We start from the raw sequence: 18,775 nt of genomic DNA, 5'->3' as shown, positions 1-18,775 counted from the left end.
CCAGCTGCTCATGAAACACCTCATCATGAGAATCCGCGCTCTCTGTTTGTGTAGTAGATAGAGGAGTTTATATATGGAGAAAAAAAATGACAGAGTGTAATATATGACAGAGAGCAAGGCTTTCATTTACTTTGAAGCACGCAGCACATTCATACTTCATATTTAATTTAAATATTTATATAATTAAATTGCAGCTTTTTCTAGTTTAAGAAGCACATAAGGCCATACAGCGAACTGCTTATGCGGAGGTGAGAAAAACACAAACTGAAAGGGCTTCATTCGATTTTCTGCTAAAATAAAAGCTCAATATAACTAGACACATGAAATTGAAAAAATTGTGACAGAAATACATTACTATTGTAAAGTAAAATTTAATATTCAATGTAGTTATTCTAATAAATAATATATATATAATATATATAGAAATTAAGCAATATCTCACAAGCAAGAGTGCTGTTGTACTGAATAAATGTTTGCATCAATGCTTTAATATTGTGATGCTCTGCTGTGCAGCACTGTATTTGACAAAAAAATTAAAATAAACAAAAGTTGTATTTTGGAGTGTGCTGTAAGGATCTGTATAGAAGCATATCAGTTGATAAGAAATAATGCAATGGTATGTTGAAAAGTAATAGTTATTTTCATTTAATTATAGTTCTATGTATTCATTTGATTTGACAGTTTTTTGATGATAAAATTGAATTGGAAAACACGGAATTTGGAAAACAAAAATGGAATTTGGAACAGATTTCATAAGACCCTGATAAAATGATTGAAAGTTCAGGGTGTGAATGAATTCCTTTCAGGAACGGAGTGATTCGTGCTGTGAATCCAAATCAATAATCCTCAAGAGGCTGCTAGAACACTAATAAATTCACTTTAATGCATGAACTTGAGTGGCTTAGTGCTTCTATAAAATGGTGCCAACACCAATATGAAAAGACACCCATGTTCAATAAATGGTTCAATTTATTATTAATAATAATCAGAATAAACAATTCTTCCACCAAGTAATATAGTTCACTATCTTAATTGTAGGCTGTTTGCGGTTGCCAAGCAATATAGGATAGTGCATTAATATAGAATATTATGTTTACAAATGTGTGTTTATAGTCATTTTACAAGGAATTTGAACATGGCTCATCCAATTAAAATTTTGAGTCTGAACTATCCGTTTTATAATGAGATATTAGCGCATGTCGCTGTAGTCAATGTAGGAGATTAAAAAATGTATGTCATTCCAGTTTTAGCATATTATCTAGCCTATATGTTATCTTTTTCTTGATATCAACATACTTGAAATACTTGATATTTCTTTGATCACTAAGTAGACGTGTACTTTGCAGGGGTAGGAACATTTATAGGGAATGGTTATCGGTGGAGACTTGTTGTGAAATCAGATATTGGTATGCTCCAAAAGTCATGTTTCCTTGGTCATTTGTTAGCTGATAGGATACAATCCTGTCTAGGAGCCGTGGTGGCTCCTGTAGGCGTTTAACTGGCATTCTTGGAGAGCCAGGGTGAGGACAAGGATCCTAAATGTATGTGAGCGATGCATGAGAGCAGCAGGTGCAGCGTCTCCCACAGTATTCTGCAGGACCATTACTCTGACATCTGTGTGTGGGTTGGTTTCCTTTAGAGTGTCAGAGTGGAATGACCATCTATACATGGCCTCACTATGGCTACTGTATACATGACAAGAGCATTTGAATAATTGCTGTAGGGTTAAAAGAATGTCTCTAAAACGTGTTTTTTTGTTTGCTTGTTGGTTTTAGTATCTTTCCAATGAGAGATTTCATATTTACTGTATGTTTGATAATAAGGGTGAACTTATTATCTCCAGGAGGGGGCAGCAGGAACTCATATAATTTTTTATATATATATATATATATATAAATCTCCAGCCTTTTAGCCTTTTATATCATATAGAGAGACAATTGCCATTGCACTTTATTAGTATTACATTAGCGTGATGTTTATGGTAGGTTAATCTGGTGCAACACCGCTTTAATTATCCAATTTATTGTGCTTTAGTTTATGAAATGACTTCCAACCTTTTTTACACCTTTTTTACATAGTGTTTGTTTATTACTTGCTGCAAATCTGTATGTGAGCATGCTGTTAAGAAAGACAACAGGGAACGTTATTACAGCTGTTGCCTTTGTCAAGTAGCTACAAGTGTATGTGAGAGGAGGGAGTTCGCTGTTGTGATCAGTGAGCAGTATCACGCCCACACACACACACACTAGCAGGTATGCACAAGTCGCACCTAGTTTCATTTAACACAACAAACTCTCACCGGCACATTTCCAGAGTTAGAGTGCTGTGTGGAGTGAGCAAGACATCACATGGATATCAACTGATTCACTTTACAGGATACTGGTGTTTTTAAGAGAACCATTGGTTTTCAGTATGTGAGTATTTCTATTTGATAACTGTTTATTAGGCATTATATATGTATAAGCACATTTCAACACTCAGAGCATTCAAGCCCAGTTGTCTTTTTTTCTCTCACTAGTTATAATTATTTAGAGAATGTTTTCAATTATGATTTCTTCAGCCTGTAGGTATGTAATGTTTAGATCATAAGTTCATCCAGCATTCAGAAGCCTGGACTACACACAGCTTATGTTTATTAAAGGAAAGCTTAAGTTTTGATCTTGTTTGAGAACCTGTTAATTGTAATTCTGACAAGCAGTCAAAGTAATGTCAACCTAACTGTTACCTTAAAATTAGTTTTGTTGGTGTAACCTAATGTATTCAGGTTGATTGATTCATGTTAAGTAATATTTACGTCTTGAATAAAACTAGGTAATTTAGATGTTACAACATGAAGTAGCCTACATTTGTAGGTAAACTTTTTCAACTTGTTCAGGTAAAAAACAAAACAAATCAGTTTGTTTCGAATGAAAAATTCAACCTGTAGCCTATTATTGAATGTGTGAATTAGTTATTTAGCAGTATTGGTCAGGATACAAAAAGTCAATTGATTACCAGTAGAATCATTCATATTTATGAATATAAACTATTTATTACCTTATTAATATGACTCAGGTTAGTTCATTGTTTTATTTCATTCGCATTACCCTTAAATGCATGTGTGTTTCACAAACATTATTACATACCTTGGGTCTTTAGTGACCCGACGCATATACCTATAACAAATGGATCAACTAAATGCCCAGATAGTGTCAAATTTTCAAAATATTTCCAAGACAATTAGAAAATAATAGAATATATTTTGATGTTTTATTTTTCATATATCAAAGAGATGATGCGACAGATATAGAACAGGATTCGTTACTTTCATACTGAAATGTCATGAGACACAACTGGCCATCAAACACATATTGAGCTACACATAACCTACACATATGTATTTTCTCAAGTACTTTTTGAGTCTTAATAGATGCACAATTTACATAATGTCAGTATTACACCCAAATAGCAATAGCCAAACCACACTGTTCGTGTGTAACAGTTGCTATAGTTTACATCTACGTTGCTTCTTTGTCAAATAGCAATGTCAAATGTAAATTAAGTCAATCACTGAAACATCGGCACAACATTGAATAAGAAATAGCATGTATAATACAGTATGTATACACGCATATGGAATATTGATAATTCACCATTGTTGCATAGAAAATCAATGTGATATAGTAGTCATTTGTATGAATATAGTACTCATTTGCCTTGTAATAAACAATTAAATTTATATCCATGTTAGTAAACTTATATAGATATGAAATAATTATGAAAATATGATTTGTGGAAGCGCAAAAAGTGACACTATTGCATATCTCAAGTCTATAATGACCCTATACACTTTTGGTAATGAAGCAGTTGTAAAAAAAAATTTTTTTTACACTATTTTAGAAGAGAAAAGTTGAGGAATAGTAAAGAGGTGTGGGCATAACTTAAAAAAAATAGATTAGGAGTGGAATGAACTGAGTCATTAAAGAACCGGGGTATATATTAAAGAGTTAAAGATTAAGATTGAAATAAATTTGTTATACTTAAAGAATGTGACAGAACGCTGCTTACACATTCAGTAATCTGACGCTCTAATATCTTACATCTGTTAATCATTGTCCCACCTGTAGATACTTGCAGCTTACTCAAGATGTTGTCAACATGACGTAGAATTACCATCATTCTGACAGACAGGAAACTGGTGAGACTCTAGGTCGGATTTGTTTACACCGAAGAACAAATGTGTCATAAACTGGTAGTGTCTGGTCTTTGGCATTTCTGTGACGTCACATATTGTAATAATAATACAGTTAAAAAATACCACAAAATAACTTTGTGTTATTGTTCTCTTTCTGTAAGGAGGTAATATTAAAAAAAAGAACTAGATCTGTCAAAATTAACACGTTAATGCATGCAATTAATTTAAAAAGTTTAACGCGTGAATGTTTCTTAATCGCAATTAACGCATTTTCCTTTAATACAGCATAAACAGTGGTGTGAAGGGAGGAACCTTTGTAATGTGTCCACCCGGAGTCATTTCACTGACACACAAGCCACAGAAATAAAAAACTCTTAACTATTACTAAAACACAAAATTAGACATTTTTGTTTGCAAGTGCCTTTCATGGTGAGTTCAAAGTGGCACACGATGCTGGCATTGCCGCTTTGACGCGAATCATGTACGCAGCTTCACGACTGCTATAACAAAGCAGATAGCCACAGTCTACTGGCACATTAATATTGTGGAAGATTAGGATAAGGGATTTAATGCCCATTGCAATAAATTTGCAACCTATGTGAAGACTAATAATTTCAATTTGGAAAATGTTAATAAAACACTATATTGATACATATTGTTTTGCTTTCTTTCCAAAGATGGAAATAAATGAATTTTGACAAGAAAAGAAGTATATATATATATATATATATATATATATATATATATATATATATATATATAGTCAAATTTCAGCTCTTTTAAAATCTGTGATTAATCACGGTTAACTAAAAAAAAAATATCAACAGCACTGAAAAGAACAATTTTTTTTCTTCTTTTTTATCTTTTTTTTTATTAAAGCATGGCCGGCTGGACTTTAAATGGCACATTTTCAACTGGGCAGAGTTGCTTGGAAGTCTGTTTCATACAGCAAGCGAAAGCAGTGCGTGAGCAGCTCATGTTTTTTCAGCGCATAAATTAACAGGTTAGAATATTCACACAGGGCATGTGAGCTGCTTCAAATGGACATTCAATCCCTTGTGGTGAAAAGGCACGTCTCTCTGCTGCTGCTGTTTTCAGTTTTAGCCGAACTTATCGTACTGTACAACACCTGTGGCTGCTAGTCTGCAATCATATTTTAGAGCTCCTTGTATACATGAAGTGATTTCCATTTGTATGACTGCATTGCATAGTGTTAGGCTTTGTGCGTATTAGATAGAACAGATGCTAAAATAATAATAATAAAAAAACGTCCCATCTCCATGATGCACATCGTCACATTTTTTAACCGAGATGTACATTGCTACGATAAACCATTACACCCGTTGTATATTAGATTTCACAACGATGAAATTTGTTTTTATTCTCAAAGGCCTATTCCCGATGATCATTTTATAATTCGTGCCCATTATTGAAATAATTATTTAAAACAGTGACCAAGAAATCACTTTATTTTTTTGTATAGAGCTACAGCTCTGTCACGCAGCCAGTGTGTAAGCTGCTTTTGTTACACTGCAGTTTCGCGTATGCACTGCTTTGGCGTGCGGTATGAAACAGGCTTAACACTGAGCAGAAGAGACATAGTCACAGTCATGTTTTCACATGCTAGTTAGTCATAGTCATGCTTGCACAAGTTAATTCACAATAATCTTATGACAAATAACATGCACACCAATCTGGAATCTGTAGCTTTTCGCAGTACTTTTTAAACTTCCTGTAAATAGTCATGAAAAACTGTTTTAAAACTGTCGCAAGGTTAATTAATTACAAGTGAATGCTATGGGGCATGGCAACCCTCTTCATTAACCTTCTCTTTTGGGAGCATTCCAGTGTTGTAATCTAAGCATAGCATGCCCTTGTTCTTCCTGGAAAAATGAACATTTTTCAGATTCAGATGGATGTTTAAGGGAAGAGTACTAACCTGAGCTCCTGCTGATGGTGCATTGCTTAGAGGTTCGATTTCTAGTGGCCCTGTGAAAACTGTTGTTGTTAGATTTAGTCTTCTGGAATCTGCTTTGACCCCTGTGGCTTTGGGTCAGGAGACCGGTCACGGCTGAGGGGCTAAGTGGTTCCACGAGACTGGTTTTGTTCACTTTGGCTTGAACAGCTAAATTAGTCTCTGATTAGTGTGTGAACATGAGTGTAATAAAAGTTGTGTTCACTTTTTAGGAAATCGTGAACTCCGAGAAAACCAAGGCATTTGTTTCGAAGACCACTTGACTGGCTGACATGGAAGGGAAAGAGGAAATCAGTGATACAGACAGTGGGGTTATTCTACATTCTGGTATGTTCAGCCTCAATTTAACTACAAGTTGGTTACACAGTGACAGATTGTATGTTTTGTTACATTTTAAATCTAAATAGCCAGTTGTCATGATGTTACAGGGATAGTTAACCCAAAAATGAAAATTCTGTCATCATTTAGTTGTTCTAAAAAGTCTATGATTTTTTTCCATGGAACACAAAAAGGAGATTCTAGGCAGAATGTTAACCTCAGTCACCATTCACTTTCATTGTATGGAAAAATAAACATATCCTTTTGTGTTCTACAGATGAAAGTAAGTTATATGAGTTTGGAACAAGTGAAGAGTTTGGTTTATTATTGTTTATTGATTGCTTGTTGCATTATTTCCTGCAGATCTAGAACTATGTTCTGTCTGTCTTTCACAATGGGACATAAATCTAGACCTTATAACTACGTTTTTCTGTGCAGCCAACAGTACATTTTTTCATTTTTGTCATTGTTTAGTTATCTCTTTGTGTGCTGTCACAAGATTGATTGAAAATGTACGTTAAAGAATTATGTAGATAATCTCTCAAGACATGCCAGAGGTGTTTGCCTCCAGTCACTGGATACATTAGAAGTAAATCCTTTGTTGTCACTCAATTAGCCGCTTTGTGAACGAAAACCACCATTTGTCACCTTCAGTTTCACTTTTGATCATATCACTACTATTTATGAATATTTGTTTCCTGAAAGTCTATTAGCTTTCGAAATACACAAAGAGAAAGTAAATAGTGTGTTATCTTTGATTGAAATGAATCTGTTTTAACACTGATTATAAAATAGTATCCTTGGGCTCCTTGATTGTGAAAGATCAGATGTGGTGTTTGCGGTTTCTACAACAGTATTTAATACAAACTGTATTTGGACACCTAAGCATTAATGCATTAATGCCATTGTATTATGTAATAAAATATCAAACCAAGTGGCATCTTCATTAAAGTTAGCACAAACAATCCTTTCACGCAAAACATTTGACAAAAATTCACAAATATCACAAACGAAGATATTTTTAATGGAGATATGATTTGTTTTTATAATCATTCAATGCAAGTCAGTGGGTTTGAAACACTTCAAAGCTCCAAAAAGGACATAAAGTTAGCATGAAGGTAATCCATATGACTCTTGTGGTTTAATCCATGAATTCTGAAGCAGTATGATTGCTTTTGAGTAATCGAGCTTCGAATCATGAATTGCAGTGTCGCAGATCACTTCAGAAGACATGGATAAAACCACTCGGTCGTATGGATGACCTTTATACTGCCTTATGTCCTTTTTGGAGCTTGGAAGTGTTGGACCCAATTGACTTAAATTCTATGATTATAAACACATCATACCTCCATTAAAATATCTTTATTTGTGTTCCACAGAAGAATGAAAGTCATTAGAGTTTGAGATGACAGAAGGGTGAGTAAATTATAAAAGAATTATCATTTTTGGGTGAACTATTCCTTTAAGACAAATTTTATTTGGACACTTTCTTGTTGTCAAACATTAGTCTGAAACGCATACTATCAGAGCATGTACTGTATTTAATGAAGGACACACTTTTCGGCCAGTAAAACAGTACATTCTTTAGGTGTGCATGCAAGTAGTATGAATAGGTTCTGGACATACTTCATCCAGTACATGGGTATTGACCTGTGACTGGAATAAATGATGTATTAATAACAACCGTGAAAATGATCTAATCTGGTTTTGTTAAACAAGCACAAATTAAGCACATCAAACAACTATATTGGAATATACAGTACTGTATATCACTTACAGTTGAAAAGAGCCATCCTACACTGGGTTTACCGCTGTTCTTTCAAATCCAGGTTTTTGAATATGACGTCTCGTCGGCTCCCGAGGGATTATGGGATTGTAAAGTGTCCTGTCTATTCGCACTTCAGAATCTCGCCAAACTATATAGTAGGGAAGTAGGGATATTCGGATGTAGCATTAGTTTGATATTTTGTTATCTAATGCAATGACATGCATACATTTTTAAGTGTCTAAATGTGTCCAAATACTTGATGGAACCACTGCATATCATTTATACTCACTAAATTATTGTGAAACAAGGAATGATTCTTTACAAGTGCAGATCTTCTGTTTTTATCTTAAAACTGCTCCTCATCTAGGTGTGTTTTAATGTGTTGCAGGGCCTGACAGCCCCACCACAGTGATGAAGGACGTGAATACTCATACTCGGGCCATGAAACTAAAGCAGCAGGCTCTGGAGGACAGGCTGAAGCTGTGTTTACTGGAGCTCAAGAAACTCTGTATCAGAGAGGCTGTGAGTCACCATTTACACTCATGAACAGACAAACACTGATCTACCAAAACACTCCTAAAGATAGATAAGGCGTTTTTAAACTGGAATAGTGATGTCAAAAGTACTGGTACTTCGGTACCAAGTCGATACTAAAATTAAAAAGAGGTAACGATACCAGTGTTTCTACAGGACCGGTAGTACCGAGCACCAACTCAGTTTGGTCACCGTTTGCTGACTCACAGAGGGCTGCTTAGAAATGCTCACATGCTCATTTGTTCTGATACTTCTTTTAAACAGAAATGGACAATTAGCAAATTGTGATATGTCCTGGAGTGAATATTAAACCAGAAATGGATGTGATTTAATTAAATAAATATACAGTCTGCATGTGATGTGAAGTGAATGTGTGAAGCTGCTCATATGTTGAAAACATAGACTGATCAAAATGCCACGTTTTATGAGCATTGCACGCTGTGCATGATGTAGTAGATGACAGAAGGGAGCGTTCATTCAATGTGATGTGCGCAGCACCTGCAGACTATATATAATTAAACTGCTGCATTTTGCACTTCAATAATCACACTGGGTCATATAACCAACGTCTTATCCATAAACTACTATAATATGAAGCTACCGACTTCACGTCAAAATAAAAGTTGGATTCAATATAAAAGCTTTATAAATAAAAACTTTAAAACATGGCATTCAGAAGAAGAGAAAAAAACATTTGGAAAAAGTGGAACTTGGAAGAAAAATTAATAGAATTTAGAAAACACAAAATTTCATAGGGTCCTACTTAAAAAAAACTTGAAGCAATGTTTACTTAATTGAGAAACACTCGAAGAAAACATGCTATTGTTTTAATTAATTAATTACATTGAAATGTAACATTTTAATAGGCTAAAGGAGTGTGTTCAATAGCATATTAACTAGTTTTCTGTGGTATCAAAATTGGTATCGATAATCGTGAAATTTGACTGGTATCAGTACCAACTATTAAAATTTTGGCAACACTACACTGGAATTAGGAAATTAGAGGGGACTTCCATTGTAGGCTGATAGCATTATGCTTTTAAGGTAAACTGAATCAAACCTTCAGCCTAAAATAACTTATGAAAGAGTGTTGAATGTTCCCATAAACAACTGGATACTTTAAGATTACTTATTTGATTAAAAGCTTTTGAGAAATAACCTGAAAAATTCCCCCTCTTTAAAAAAACATGGCAGGACTCTAGTTCATTGTTTCTGCGGATAGTTCTAGTCTGTCATCGTTTACCCTCATGTTTTTCTGAACCCATATGACTTTCTTCTGTTGACCACAAAAGGAGATCCTAGACATAATTTTACCCTCAGTCACCATTCATTTTCTATTGAAAAAGATGCAATGAATGTCAATGGTGACTGAGGCTAGCATTCTGCCTAGCATCTCCTTTGTGTTTCACAGAAGATAGAAAGTCAACTTAAATTTTTTGGGTGAACTATCCCTTTAAATTTGACATTGACAGAGTGATCAAATTCCCCAAATAAGACGTTAAGTCACAGAAATGCAACATTGTGTCCTGTTGGAATCACATGCAGGGACTTGTCCAGGTTCCACAGTCTCTGTCATGACACCTTTACTCTGTCACAACAGGTTATGCCAAAGAACTGTGTGTGTGTATCATCCGTTTTAGAAAGGCTTTACCCTATTGTGACTTATTAAAGAACTGTGGGCATTTGTTTTTTGTCTCAAAGAGAATTGTATATAAACGTATGCTTGCATGGATTTGGAGAAGATGGATAGCAGGTTTAGTTAGGCAGGTAGGGCTCTTAGTACAGCTTAAGAAAAAACAGAATCTGTGAACAACAGGCTTGCATAATGTAGCGGTTGAAAGCCGCAACTTGTCTTGACACGCTGAGGAGTTTAACACTGGAGAAATGGGAATTCTGGATAAAGGTGTGCTCGTAATAACTTGTTTGGGACATGCACATTGTTATTTTTTATGTAGTTGTTTAAATATTTAATTACACTTACAAATTATTGTGACAAATTACAGATCTGCTTTCCGTGATCTGTTTGAAATACCCATCATAAGGGTCTCAATTCCCTCTTCTCTTCCAGGAGCTCATAGGACATTTGTCCTCAGACTATCCCCTGTTACCTGGTGAGAAGACCCCTCAAATTCGCAGGCGCATTGGAACTGCTTTTAAACTTGATGAACCAAGCATCCTACACAGAACTGAGGTAAAGACCCGAACTGACAATTTAACATATTTACTAAAAGTCAACATGAAACCCTGTTCAAAAACCATTTTAATTCTGTTATGTGATGCACTAACAGGATGTTAAAAAAGAAAAAAAATGTAGGATGGGACTTGAGCAGACCTGAATGCTTGTTTGCTAAAACAATGCCTAAATAGCTGTTTGGCTGTTGGTGAACATTATCCAATAGAGCGCAACTGTGCCCTTCCACTTTTTTAGCCGCTTGGGTTCCGGAATCATTTTTTCCATAGGCTTTTCATAAAATCCTTCATAAAAGCGTTCTAAGCCTTGAACCAAACCAAGCAGTTCCAAAGTGAATCACAACTTTCCAAACTTTGTTTTTAAGCAAAAAAGTATTTGAAAATCTGACAAAAAGACAAAGGTACAAGACTGCGTACTTAAAGTCTTTCACAAGGGAAATACACTCCTGAGGAGAATTGCGAAAGACATAATCGAATAAAAATATATATGTAAATATTGATTTTAGTATGTTGATTGTAAGTATAGAAACTACATATTTAACGTTTATTGCTAAATATTCCTATATATTCAAACATTTACTTAGTTTGAGGGTGAAGGTGGACCGATTCGATTGCGTCATTCACAGTGCGTCATGGACGTTTGTCGGGCTTTGTTGGATGCGGTTCTCTGATTGGTGGATCTTTCTCTGCTGGACCATGGGTCGTGTATTTGTTCACCAGGAATTCCACTAGTAAACATGATTTTAAACATTAAAGTTGAAATAACATGGACTGATGGCATCAACAGAGGCATATAACATCGATGAACAACCTCGAAGCTCATGGTTGGTCTGTCTTTAAAGGTTTATAAGCTATCGTTAAAAATCACTTCGCCTATAGAAAAATAATGGGATTTTTAATACTGGAACCCGACTTCAGGGGCGCATTAACGCACGGGCTTATACCGGCTGAAGCCCAGGAGTCTACAACAACTGTAGTGCTTATTCAATGCACAGCATTGCACCCCCTGCAATATTACTGTAATGGCTTACAGTGAGGCACTAACAATGAAAGTGAATGGGGACAATCCATAAACGTTAAAATACTCACTGTTTCAAAAGTATAGTCACAAGACATAACCCTAAAATGACTGTAAAAATTACAATTTTAAACAACTTTACAGCTGAAATAATACACAAGTTTTAACAGAAGTGCTTTTATAAAATTATAAGATTCACATTTCTGCCTTTAAACCCTCCAAAAATTGACCTCGTTTACTTCCATTGTTGGTGCCTCACTGTAACTTCGATTTTTGCTTCTTTTTACTTTTAAAAAAAAAGGTGGGACGAGTCTAAATTATTTTTTGTGGTAATCAGCATTATGCCACAATTGCTGTCGATTGAGATTAACTTGTATTGAACCTGGAATAACCCTTTAATCTTCATTCTTCAAACAATTGGCTGTTTTAAAGTCATTAGACATACGCTACAGCAGTGGTTCTCAACCAGGGGGTCGGGACCCACTAGGGGGCCTCAGCACACTTCCAGGGGGGCCTCAAGATCATTTACAATTATTTAAAATATGATAGATTATTATAATTTTTATATAATTATTATAATTCAACTTACTGAAAATGCTAAAAATGCAATAACTCTCTTCAACAGCTTGCTTTTTATGAAGAATATACAGTTCTAGGCATTTCTGGAATCAGAAGTTTTAAGGAAATATCTTATAATAGATATATATATTATAATATAAATATCTAATAGCCTACATGGTGGGTCTTCGAATATTTTCTCACACAGTGGGGGGTCTTGGAGTCAAAAAGGTTGAGAACCACTGCCCTACAGGACATATCGAGTTATTATATATAAGTTCAAATCTCACCAATCAAAAAATTATGACACACAGGACTCTGAGCTGAGCTCTGTGGAGGCTAAACTGGCTCTGCAGCATCAGATAAAAGTGGCGGTCCAGAGGCTGTGCCAGGAGGAACATCTCAGCAAGTCGGTGAAGAGAAGTCGTCAACAGCAGTACCAGCGTGAGGAGAGGAAACTCAAAGATCTGCAGGAAGCTGCATTCAGGTTGAGGCTAGAACATGGCCGATCCTCACCGCGCCCTGGCATGATTGCACAGAGAGGTCAGCACAATTGTTTGTTAGATCTTAGTGTATATTGTGGAACTTTGAGGCAACAATGGGTTTTTATCAGTTTGATTATCAAAGATCATCTTGTTCTTATGTTTATCTGTGTTTTTAGATCAAGGTACTTCAGACAATAGTTCATTGTGTGACTCGGCGGTGTTAGATGAGGGTAAGTGAAAACCATATTTCGGCTGACTTTTTTTTTTTGAAGACATTGCAGGATCTGAAATAAATGTAGGTAATTTACATGACAAGTCGAGCAGTGACAGAAACATCCTGCAATGTGACATGCTGTGCTTCATCTAAAACTATTTTAAACAGCATTTTCTTATCCATTTCTTTTTTTTTGGGGGGGGGGGGGATTTTTTTCTCCCACTTTGGAATGCCCAATTCCCAATGCACTCTAAGTCCTTGTGGTCGCATAGTGATTCGCTTCAGTCCAGGTGGCAGAGGACAAATCCCAGTTGCCTCCGTGTCTGAGACAGTCAACCTGCGCATCTTATCACGTGGCTTGTTGAGCGCATTGCCACGGAGACATAGCGTGTGTGGAGGCTTCACGCCATCCACCGCGGCAACCACGCTCAATTCACCATGCGCCCCACCGAGAACAAACCACATTATAGTGACCACGAGGAGGTTACCCCATGTGACTCTACCCTCCCTAGCAACCAGGCCAATTTGGTTGCTTAGGAGACCTGGCTGGAGTCACTCAGCACACCCTGGGATTCGAACTAGCAAACTAGCGAACTCCAGGAGTTATAGCCAGCGTATTTTACCACTGAGCTACCCAGGCCCCCTTTCTTATCTGTTTCTAATCATTTTGCATGCTATACAGAATATTTGTACTTTTAAAAATTCAGTCACACTGCAGATCTATTGAAATGAAGTTAAGGCAAAAAATTATTAAAAATGATGAAAAACAATATGAGCACTTTCCCTTATACATAAAGTTTGGTTTATAAAACTGAGTCAAAGATTTTAAAAAGTGTGGGATTCAAAATCTAATTTAAACCCAGAAATAAACAAATTTTTAGGATAGTGAACATTTTAAAACAAAGCATTGTTTACAATATCCAGCTAAAATTTATAAGAAATATTTAACTCCTTTGTACAAAAGATGCTATTTGAAACGTTCTTAAATCATGGTGGATAACATGGATCATCAGGTTTCACACAAACTTGTGGAGCTAATGCTAGCTCAGAACATGCTGTCATTAAAACATTAGGCGGACATACTGTGGCAAACTTAAAAAAAATTCATTTCATTTTTTCAAATCAACTTTTCATTCAAACTATTATGCTGAAAAATAAAACTGTACTAAATTAGAAAAATGGAGTCCACTGTATTTATACATTTCAGTCTAAAAGCTTGATGGTGACAAAAATGTTATTTGTCAATTATGTCAACTATACAATCTCTTTCTCGTACATTTTTCAGAGGAGCTAACAAGTCAGTCTTCCCAGCTTTCTTCAGAGCCTCCTGCTCATGCTGTAGACCCTCAGCCTTCACCCCCAGGCATCTCTCATCCCCCTCCTCATACACCCACAGGCCCCTCTTACAGGCGCCCTGAGTCCATTCCCCGCCAAACCCCCACACAATCGCTAGAGGACTTACACCCCTGCCAGAGCCCAATCCTAGAGCAAGACCCTGCCCCCATTCAAAACTCTCCATGGACGGAGTCGAGTCTGGACCAGCCTTATCAGAAACAGAAAAGATCTCATTCTAGTAGCACCAAATCCAGGTATGTTTATCTTTTTTGTTCTTTGAACCCTTCACAGTGCAAAGCACATTCATCATGTCAAAAGCATGTAAGCCGTGACCTTAAAGACAGCACTTGGTCATTAAGACAGCACATAGTAATTTTTTGGGTGGATACAACCACACCTCTTTTTTAATGGCCTTTGAGGCAAATGTCTCGAAGTTGATTGACAGAGCAAGTAATGTTGTCAGTTTAGTACGTCATGAGGAAACTATACAGCTGTGTAGTTTCTGTTATTGTGTCATCATAATTGTCAAAGCAACTGTTTTTGTTTTGTTTAAATCAGTAGTCCTGCTGTTACCCCCACCTTGCCTCCTCTGGAAGTTTGTCTTGCGGAGGCTGGAATAACACTGCAGATACCCACCCATACAGCCCTGAGACACACGCAATCCTGCAGTGCACCCTCCACTCCAGAGATGCACCTGCGCAGAAGACAATCCCTCAGGTCTGCTTGCAATTCACTCACACACCTGTTATGGATAGAATGTACAGCATTACTGTTTTTTAGTAGTTCCATGCTTTAGATCAGTGTTTCCCAACCCTGTTCCTGGAGACACACCCATTTCAGGTCTTGTAATCTACTAATGGATGCTTTTCAGATTTCCGGGTTTGGAACATGAAAGTAAACTATAGTGGGGTAAACTTCTATAGGTGACCACTGTAAATATTATTTGTGTGCAGTGTTAATGTTTTTTGTTTAGTTTTTTTTTTGTCATAAATTTTATCTTTAAATTTAAATTTAGTCAATATTTCATCATGTCGTATTCATTAAAGAAATAGTTCTCTCATCATTTACTCACCCTCTTGCCATCCCAGATATATGATTTTCTCTCTTCTGCTGAACACAAATGAATATTTTTAGAAAAATATCTCAGCTCTGTAGGTCCATAAAATGCGGGTAAATGGTGGCCAGAACTTTGAAGCTCAAAAAAGCACATAAAGGCATCTAAAAAGTAATCCATACGGTTTAAGTGGTTAAATCCATATCTTCAGAAGCAAAGTGATAAGTGTAGGTGAGAAACAGATCAGTATTTAAGTTCTTTTTTACTATAAATCTCCACTTTCATATTCTTCTTCTTTTGTTTTTGCCGATTCACATTCTTCATGCACATTGCCACCTACTGGGCAGGTAGAAAAGTGTATCAACTGAAAATAATTGATTTTAAATTATGCTGCATCCAAGCCGCTAGGTGTCAGTGTAAATCCAAGTTGACACAAACACAAGTTACTGAATGCACCTTTAAGATTAGTATGTTTAATATGTAAAATTAAACAACATAACAAAAATGTTCTGAAAACTTGAGCTCCTGAAATAATAGCATATAATGTATATACTGAATTTGTACTTTTTAGAAGTTACTCTGTTGTGAATTCCTCACACTAACATGTGACGTGTAGCAAGTTTTTTTATGGAAATGGCGTATTTGCGCGTAATTTAGTTCAAGTGATATTACATTTATTTTGTGGATATACTGTAGCTGATTATTAGAATGTGAATATAGAATGTGTTTGAGTGTGGTAATTAACCCTTTAGTAAAGTTCATTGTGCAGGTGTTCAGCTCTTTTGCTCAAGTGGGGAAATCTCCAACAATCTGTAACTGGAATATTTGAATCAATTCTTCCTAGATTTTTCTTACTTTCAAAAAATAAATAAATAAAAAACAGTGTTAGTGCATTGTAAATATACCTTGAAGTATGTACTTTTTTATTTATTTTCGTCAACAATATGTTTTAAGTAAAACCATTTGATTATTGTCATAATGTGTCTTTTTCGTCTCGTCTTCGTTATTGTTGACAAAATCCAAAAAACAATAGTCAATGCACATTTTCATCCGTAGCTTTGTTGATGAGATTAATACTGATTGTGCATTCCCATTTGCACCAACAGCAAAAGAAAAGTTTTTCAGATGAATGCCAGGGTAATATAAGACAAAGAATAATTTTTTTAATACTCTAAATAATTAAGAAATTGAAAATATATTAAAAAGTTGACTAAATTTACACAGCTAAATAAGGTGGTAAGGCATCATCACAGTGTGTGAAAAGGGTCCATTAGCTGATGAGTTGATTAGGAGGACATTCAAAATGTTTAGTGTAAACTGAATTGGAAATCACTTCTTTAGATGACCGATATTTGTATATTGTGGATATTGTACTTGTCTTAAATCTTGACAAATCCATTGACAAACCTATCATTTTTCACTTTGACAGAGTTCCCAACACTGAGCCGAATTATGGTCCAGATCGGGAGCATGGGTGCTCTAGGGGTCCCAGAAGACTGTTAACAGACTTTGCGTTGTCATCACCAGACTACTCTCCTGTGAGATTAACTGTAGGAAATCCGATATACTACTCCAGCTCTGAGGACAGCAACTCTGAGCACTCAGTCCAATCGTACGCCAGCTCACCCTGCCAGGAGCACTCTGGGGAACTGCCGTGGCACTACCAACCACAGTACGGATACCAATACGGCAGCTTCGCCGATAACAGCGTACCACAGAGATATTCCCCTACCCACTTCTACAAAAACACCCAGAACCAGTCCTCACCTAGTTTTTCCAGGGGGTATGTAGAGGATGGATGGGGCCATCATTTAGATATGGACACCGGAAGGTTATATATAAGCCACCAGGCCCCTTTCCCTGCTTACTCCAATGGCCACTATGAGTACTGCTATAATGAGGCTTTGCCTCATCAGCAGCAAAGTTGCAGGATTTTACCCGCCCATATGAGACTGTCGCGGGCCCCTTCACTAAGAGAGTATCCTCCTAACCACCCGAGCAGAGGCCTACCTCGCCAGGTGGTGTCCGAGGAGCTCAAATCTTGGCGTCAGCGCAGCCAACTCCAACCGCCTCGACAACAATCGCTGGACCGAAACAGGCAGGACGCGCTCCGCATCCGAAATGCGTCAGGACGAGTGTCACCACTTACCCTTTCCCACCACCACAAGTTCCAGGAACAGCAGGTAAACAGTCGTTCCTCTCTGTCACTTATTATAAATGGGTGGGAAATGTTTTGACCTGCAAAGAGAGGGGAAAAAACTCCAAATATGCAACTGTCTTGGCTCTTTGTGAAATAGAATACAACTGTATGGCCTCGCTGTCATGTATCAATCTGTTGGAGAGGAATTTCCAGTAAAAGCAGATACGCACTGCCCAAGCCTGTCTGAGGAATCATGCAAGTTTCCTTGATGCTCGGAGTGAGATCACTACTAGAACTAGGTGTGGTGTTTAGTTATAAAAGAACTTTGGAATTAGATCAGGGATTGGCACAATAGCAAACCATACACAAGTAATAATGGATCCTCTTCATAGACTGTGATGATGCATTTCTGCCTTGATTTAGCTGGGTATTGTAAATCTAGCATTTTTTTATTATGATGAATTTTTAAATCAAATGTTAATTTTTTTTACAGCTGCTCAAGAAATGACAGTAAATTTGCCATCTTTCTCTCTTCTGACTTCTGTAATTCATCTCTGTCTTTATTTTATCCTCTTGGAAACATAATAGTGGATTTTTGCTTTTGCTTTTGGAGCAAATGGGAACGTAAAAATAATACTTGCCATGGTCTCCCATGTACCTCTAAAGAAGATGACACCGCTTAAGGCCCCAATATACTTCATACAAAATTGAAGAACGTCATTTAGAACAAAATCTGGACAAAAAGTTGTTTTTGCATTCATTTCGGTGGTTTGTAACAGCTCGCCGGGGCAAACTTATAGGAAAACTTCTCACGGCTGCTAAACACCTTCTTTCTTACTTCTCATAGAATGAGGCATAAAGTAATTGATAACACATTTTAATGTCACATTATTTAAGGTTTTACTGAGCATCCTCATATTTAAATATACTTCTAAATGCCTCCTACAGCTGTGGCTGGTGTCTGAATGTTTGCAAACAGTATACCATTGCTCGGTTGTTTAGGAACTTCTTT

The 18,775-nt window shown here is 36.4% G+C and overlaps 1 protein-coding gene across 5 annotated transcripts in view; it reads left to right on the top strand.

Moving 5' to 3' along the window:
* Positions 1-18,775, top strand: part of LOC127426371 (innate immunity activator protein-like) — a 28,953-nt gene that overhangs the window by 6,586 nt on the left and 3,592 nt on the right. The window contains exons 1-10 of one of the 5 annotated variants that reach the window (XM_051673150.1): positions 2,309-2,414; positions 5,054-5,177; positions 6,362-6,476; positions 8,624-8,757; positions 10,838-10,960; positions 12,850-13,078; positions 13,197-13,250; positions 14,520-14,823; positions 15,128-15,286; positions 17,053-17,806. In XM_051673150.1, coding sequence (XP_051529110.1) covers positions 6,422-6,476; positions 8,624-8,757; positions 10,838-10,960; positions 12,850-13,078; positions 13,197-13,250; positions 14,520-14,823; positions 15,128-15,286; positions 17,053-17,806 — 1,812 coding nt within the window. In that variant the 5' untranslated portion in view covers positions 2,309-2,414; positions 5,054-5,177; positions 6,362-6,421. Of the gene's footprint in view, positions 1-2,288; positions 2,415-5,053; positions 5,178-6,361; positions 6,477-8,623; positions 8,758-10,837; positions 10,961-12,849; positions 13,079-13,196; positions 13,251-14,519; positions 14,824-15,127; positions 15,287-17,052; positions 17,807-18,775 lie in introns of those variants that run through there. The other 4 variants (XM_051673151.1, XM_051673148.1, XM_051673149.1 and 1 more) reach the window with 4 other exon arrangements.

This window comes from Myxocyprinus asiaticus, chromosome 35 (genome assembly GCF_019703515.2).
Source record: "Myxocyprinus asiaticus isolate MX2 ecotype Aquarium Trade chromosome 35, UBuf_Myxa_2, whole genome shotgun sequence".
Classification (NCBI taxonomy): Eukaryota; Metazoa; Chordata; class Actinopteri; order Cypriniformes; family Catostomidae; genus Myxocyprinus; species Myxocyprinus asiaticus.
This window is presented reverse-complemented; position numbering and strand designations above follow the sequence as displayed.